We start from the raw sequence: 6567 nt of genomic DNA on the forward strand, positions 1-6567 counted from the left end.
AGCGCGAGCCGCAGCGCAGCCTGTCGATGACACCAATGCCAGGATGCCCTGATTCATCAGTTCACACGCTGCAGACAGACAGACAGACAGACAGAGAGCAAGAGATTCATTAAACAGGCACACACACACACACACACACACGAATCCACACACAATACACTAAACGTTTTAAATTAACAGCACGAACACCAGCATAATCTTACATTTTTGTCAAAAATAGTCTGTTATTATCCATTTTTTTAAACATTTACAACTCAAGCTTACTGCAGATTACGTGTTGTTAGCACATGTCTCACTGTGTGGACTTTTGTGGAACCAAACCTGTAATAAAACTGTATAAATAAACTCACGCGCACCTCGAACCATCTGGAAGAAAATCTCTTAATAAACAACGCTCGTTCTTTTGCAGTCGGTTGTAAATTCACGACAGGAGCTACAGCTAATACCGATTCCTCACACTTTATACATTTGCCCGTTTTAACATTGATGCACTGCAGCGGCGTACTCGAAAACACTCGATATGCACTGAGACGAGCAGAAAATAGTCATGGAATGCTCCCAGCAGCTGCCGATATCGTGTTTCTGCGCCGTCGATTCTTGAGCGAGCGCCCAGCTTTACAATCAACGTTTACTCAGAATAAACAGCAACGGCGTCAGGCCAGATCTTTAAGTCGGGGTTCGGTTTCAAGACACTGTACTTGCAGAGCTGACGTCCATATCCACAGCAACGTTTTAACCAAGCTCCACATGACTGGGTCACCATCTCTTAGAGACCTGATCTCCATGCAGCATTGTTGACCCGATAGCTGGGCAGCTTTGTGGACGTTCATGTTGTTGAGTCACGCTCTAGGGAACTTTCAGAAATGTTTACATGGACACTTTCCTATTTATTTCTTATCTTGGCCCTACAATTCGTGAAGACAGAAAGCGTACGTGTAAACTTTTCTACTCTCGACTATCGTAACAAAAACAGACGAGCAGCAGCTTTTCCCCTTCAATTTGCCTGGTTTTGAACATAAAGCCCATTTAAACCCGGTTTCTATAGAACCGTAGACGTATGATTTGTTAAAGCACGGTATGAATAATGTACTGCCTGACTGCGCGTTATTCCTCTCTGGGTTTGTCAGGTCCACTAAGTGTACGAAGGTAATTATGAAAATGAGTCGACGTGGGCTTTAAATGAAATAAAAATCCCACAGAGAAGTACGGGATGCTAAAGGTCGGGACGGCTTCGGCGTTCGGGTCCTCGAACACTGAAGGACGGCAGGGATGCGTAAAAAAAAAAAAAAAAAAAAAAGTGAAAGAAAATAAATATTAATGCAACCCAGACGGCATTAATTCAGCCATTTAAATGTGAATAGGAATAGAAAAACGGGAACGTGAAAGGAAGAAGCAGAGACGAGATAGCGTGCGTTTTGGAGGAAAGGGAAAGCACTCGGTAACGTTCTTCACTGAAGCACAGTGAAGTATTTTCCATCTCAGACTGCACGCGGACTCAGCCACGCGGAAGAGATTTTTATTTATATAGGTTATATATTTAACACAGTCCTGTTGGAGTCTTTCTAAAACGTCATCGTTTCTATAGTAACCGCTCGTGCACAGGGACTTCTGAACTCCACATAAATTAAAAAAAAAAAAAAAAAAAAGATATAAACGTGTAACCGTTCACACGGCGACGTTTTTCTAATAAGAGACTTCAACTTACTCGACATTAACGGAAGGAGTCTCCAGTGTCGGCGCATACAGGAAGTGGTTCCTTGTTGACAACGTGGCATGCTGCTTGTTTGTTATATATAACGTTAAGAGAGAATAAAGAGGGGCTGGTGAGGGGACGAGTGCGTATAGCGGCTGTGATGTAAGTGATGGATTGTCTGGTGGACGTTCTACAATATTAAATGTAACTCTAAAAGGATAAAAAAAACAAACAAACAAACAGGGATAGCAGATATTCGGGCTGATTTGAGTTCCTCAGAAGGATTAACCCTTGGATTGGTGTTAAATAAAGGATCATTCCAGCGAGAGTAATGCAGTAACGTGCAGCGGCACTCACACCAATCAAGCTGTCCGCGCTTGTGTGTGAGGTAATAAATAAAACGATCAAAAGAAAGATCAATTCGACCATCAGCGGAATGCTAAAGAGATTCTGACTGAGAACGTGCTTCCGCCCCGAGGGTGAAAATAAAATGAATACACACGAGGAAATGCAGAAATAACTGCTCCTGCTGCTTTTAGGTGATTTATTGTGTGATATTGTTTCGCCCCCCCCAACCCCCCCACCCCACCCCCTCCACCCGTCTGTATTTATTAAAGAAAACACAGCACCTCATTTTCTCCTCCAAGTACACATGTAGGTTTCCGAAGTGCACTCTCGGGGGCTCTTAAACGGTGCAGTTTTTATCAAGAGAACATCTGCGTTTAGAAGAGGAATAATTCGATGTTAAGCCCGCGCTTACATCAGCGGCTGCTAGTGAACTTTCGAATCAAACAGGAACTGAGCATACCAGAGCGAGCAAAAACGGAAATTATCAGCAGTTTAACATCACACAGTAAACCTCAGACGTCGAGCAGGGAGGGGTTTCAGCTCTCACTCACTCGCTCGCTCGCTCGCTCACATCTGTCAAAATAGATCAGATAATCAGTCCCACACACACCCGAGATCCAGCCATGGAAATTCAAACACCGCAGGGATCAACATCGCAACTGACATCTTAATCCTGCCAGGTCTTCATCATCAGGGATTCTAACCTTTACACAAGACTGGAAATCAAAGCTAACCTCCGACCGAACACACACACACACACACACACACACACACACACACACACAACCCCAGCTCAATAACTACACTGTTCCCTTTAGTAAAACATTAAACGATTGCAAGTAAAAGCAGTTTAATTCGAACCGCTTAATTATCCAAAGAACCCTTTAAAAACCTTTTGTTTTTTTCCTAACAGCGTACCGAGCTGAATTGGAAAGGTATTGGGTATTATGTAACGAATAAAACAGCAGCGAGGTGAGGTGTGATGTGATGTGGTGTGATGTGATGAACCAGAGTCACTGGTACAGTTAAAAATATGAGTGAAATTAGTGAAGGCCCAGCGCAGCCGGATAATTCCCCTGCGAGCTGAAAGAAACCAGGCGTGTACTGTGAAGAAACATAATGAAAAGTGAAAAGGAGCAGAGGAACAGCGGAAGACACACTGGGAGTGTATTTCCGGGACGAGGCGATTTAATTCCATACGAGGAAGCTGGACGCAGAATTAGCGATGCTGCTCAAGGACAGGTCAGTGAACGCAAAAACAACTGCCTACTGCATTCGACTCAGCAGTACCTACTGCATTCGATTCGGTACCTACTGCATCTGATTCAATACATACTGCATTCGATTCAGTACCTACTGCATCCGATTCAGTACCTACTGCATCCGATTCAGTACCTACTGCATCCGATTCAGTACATACTGCATTCGATTCAGTACATACTGCATCTGATTCAGTACATACTGCATTCGACTCAGCAGTACCTACTGCATTTGATTCAGTACCTACTGCATTCGATTCAGTACCTACTGCATCTGATTCAGTACATACTGCATTCGATTCAGTACCTACTGCATCCGATTCAGTACCTACTGCATTCGATTCAGTACATACTGCATCCGATTCAGTACATACTGCATCCGATTCAGTACATACTGCATTCGACTCAGCAGTACCTACTGCATTTCATTCAGTACCTACTGCATTCGATTCAGTACCTACTGCATCCGATTCAGTACATACTGCATTCGACTCAGCAGTACCTACTGCATTTCATTCAGTACCTACTGCATCCGATTCAGTACATACTGCATCCGATTCAGTACATACTGCATTCGACTCAGCAGTACCTACTGCATTTGATTCAGTACCTACTGCATCTGATTCAGTACATACTGCATTCGACTCAGCAGTACCTACTGCATTTGATTCAGTACCTACTGCATCTGATTCAGTACATACTGCATCCGATTCAGTACCTACTGCATTCGATTCAGTACCTACTGCATTCGATTCAGTACATACTGCATCCGATTCAGTACATACTGCATTCGACTCAGCAGTACCTACTGCATTTGATTCAGTACCTACTGCATCTGATTCAGTACATACTGCATTCGACTCAGCAGTACCTACTGCATTTGATTCAGTACCTACTGCATCTGATTCAGTACATACTGCATCCGATTCAGTACCTACTGCATCCGATTCAGTACCTACTGCATCCGATTCAGTTCATACTGCATCCGATTCAGTACATACTGCATCCGATTCAGTACATACTGCATCCGATTCAGTACCTACTGCATTCGATTCAGTTCATACTGCTTGGCCGTTCATGCAGTACATACTGATCAGTGTAAGTGTGTAGCATGAACACAATCCGGACGTACTTTATCCGTCATGATGGCATTGTCATTCAATTCAATTCAATTGTATTTGTACAGCGCTTTTTACAATAGACGTTGTCTCAAAGCAGCGTTACAGAAACATATAAACACGGTCTATAGATTTTAAATGTGCAAATGTATCCCAATTGAGCAAGCCGCTGGCGACGGTGGCGAGGAAAAGGTGGTAACGTGGTGAGGTGAAAATATTCTGATCAGTACGTATTATGAACGAGATAAGAGAACGGTCCGAGACGACTTCAGACTGCGGAAAAATGACAATATTTTCTATATTTAATCCGAATGTTAGCATGAGGTCAAGAGTGTGACCGGCATTATGAGTAGGTCCGATTACGCTCTGATTAATCCCCTACTCAATCTAACACGTGCGGTCTTCCGGCATTTTCCCGCGCCAGTCCCGTTGCCTTATGGGACAGCTCCGTGTGCATTGCTTCCATACTGCAGAATCTCAGCGGAAGCAGCAGCTCATCCGCTCATTCCTCGCCTACTGTTTTATCAATACTGAGAATTCGGATGTCGTTTGGCGTAACGCTTTTCGTCCACTGTAAAGTACGGTAGCAGGGTTATTCGGATGCAGCCAATTTGTATTTTATATATATATATATATATATGAATGCTTTATTAAGTCCTGTGCAGCTAACAATGCTAGAACCAGAGCTTAAAGCTCATAGGAGCATGCTACACTCGTGAGGGCCTCATTCAGCGTGAGCTGATCCTCTGGTGTTTATAGCGCTATAACGGCTTTGAAGCAGCTGAACTGTCGAGTGTGCTTGAACGTGATGTCCTGACAGGCCTCGCTAACGCTAATGCTAGTTAGAGGGCAGAGTTTGGTGTACAGCATGGTTTATTCCTCTTCTACCACAGCAGTGTGCCACTGATTATTATTATTACTTATTCCAAGCAAACAGGAACATCATACCTTTTATCTGTTTATCGATAAACAAGTTTCTGTTACCGCTCACGTTACTGCAGCTAAAACAACCATTCCGTCACCACCCTCTCTCTTCTCTCTCTCTCTCTTCTCTCTCTCTCTTCTCTCTCTCTCTTCTCTCTCTCTCTTCTCTCTCTCTCTCTCTTACTATCTTCTCTCTCTCTCTTCTCTCTCTCTCTATCTTTTCTCTTTCTCTTTCTATCTTCTCTCTCTCTCTCTTCTCTCTCTCTCTTCTCTCTCTCTCTCTTCTCTCTCTCTCTATCTTTTCTCTCTCTCTCTTACTATCTTCTCTCTCTCTCTTCTCTCTCTCTCTCTATCTTTTCTCTTTCTCTTTCTATCTTCTCTCTCTCTTCTCTCTCTTCTCTCTCTCTCTATCTTTTCTCTTTCTCTTTCTATCTTCTCTCTCTCTCTCTTCTCTCTCTTCTCTCGCTCTCTATCTTTTCTCTTTCTATCTTCTCTCTCTCTCTTCTCTCTCTTCTCTCTCTCTCTATCTTTTCTCTCTCTCTTTCTATCTTCTCTCTCTTCTCTCTCTTTTCGCTCTCTCTATCTTTTCTCTCTCTCTTTTTTTCTCTCTCGCTCTTTTTCTCTCTCTCTATCTTTTCTCTCTCTTTCTATCTTCTCTCTCTCTTCTCTCTCTTCTCGCTCTCTCTTTCTGTCTTCTCTCTCTTTTTTTCTCTCTCGCTCTTTTTCTCTCTCTCTTTTCTCTCTATCTTCTCTCTTTCTATCTTTTCTCTCTCTCTTCTCGCTCTTTCTTTCTCTCTATCCTTTCTCTCTCTATCTTTTCTCTCTCTTTTGTCTCTCTTTCTATCTTTTCTCTCTCTTTTTTCTCTCTCACTCTTCTCTCTCTCTCTTTCTATCTCTTCTCTCTCTCTTTTCTCTCTCTCTTTTCTCTCTCTCTTTTCTCTCTCTCTCTCTCTTTCTATCTTTTCTCTCTCTTTGTCTTCTCGCTATCTTTTCTCTCTCTCTCTTCTCTCTCTCTTTTCTCTCTCTCTCTCTCTCTCTCTATCTTTTCTCTCTCTCTTTGTCTTCTCGCTATCTTTTCTCTCTCTCTTCTCTCTGTCTCTTTTCTCTCTCTCTTTTCTCTCTCTTTTCTCTCTATCTTTTCTCTCTCTCTTCTCTCTGTCTCTTTTCTCTCTCTCTTTTCTCTCTCTTTTCTCTCTATCTTTTCTCTCTCTCTTTGTCTTCTCGC

At 42.9% G+C, this 6567-nt stretch overlaps 2 protein-coding genes across 2 annotated transcripts in view; one reads left to right on the plus strand and one right to left on the minus strand.

Annotated features, from left to right (window-relative positions):
- Positions 1–830, minus strand: part of grid1a (glutamate receptor, ionotropic, delta 1a) — a 54954-nt gene extending 54124 nt beyond the window's left edge. Inside the window, exons 1-2 of the mRNA XM_053633652.1 lie at positions 761–830; positions 1–68 (exon numbers count right to left, since the gene is read on the minus strand). The exon at positions 1–68 is cut by the window's left edge and continues 217 nt beyond it. Of these exons, the coding sequence (XP_053489627.1) occupies positions 1–68; positions 761–830 (138 nt within the window). The remainder of the gene's footprint in view (positions 69–760) is intronic.
- Positions 831–2881: 2051 nt separating this feature from the next.
- On the plus strand, positions 2882–4393 carry LOC128613090 (dynein heavy chain-like). The gene has a single exon (XM_053633653.1). It carries the CDS (start codon positions 3161–3163, stop codon positions 4391–4393), a length of 1233 nt encoding a protein of 410 aa, XP_053489628.1. The 5' UTR covers positions 2882–3160.
- The last annotated feature ends 2174 nt before the right edge of the window (positions 4394–6567 follow it).

The sequence above is a fragment of the Ictalurus furcatus genome, chromosome 9, assembly GCF_023375685.1.
Source record: "Ictalurus furcatus strain D&B chromosome 9, Billie_1.0, whole genome shotgun sequence".
NCBI lineage: Eukaryota > Metazoa > Chordata > Actinopteri > Siluriformes > Ictaluridae > Ictalurus > Ictalurus furcatus.

Excerpts from the sequence above, each read along its gene's own strand:
- LOC128613090 (XM_053633653.1), top strand. The coding sequence starts at position 3,161 with ATGAAAAGTGAAAAGGAGCAGAGGAACAGCGGAAGACACACTGGGAGT.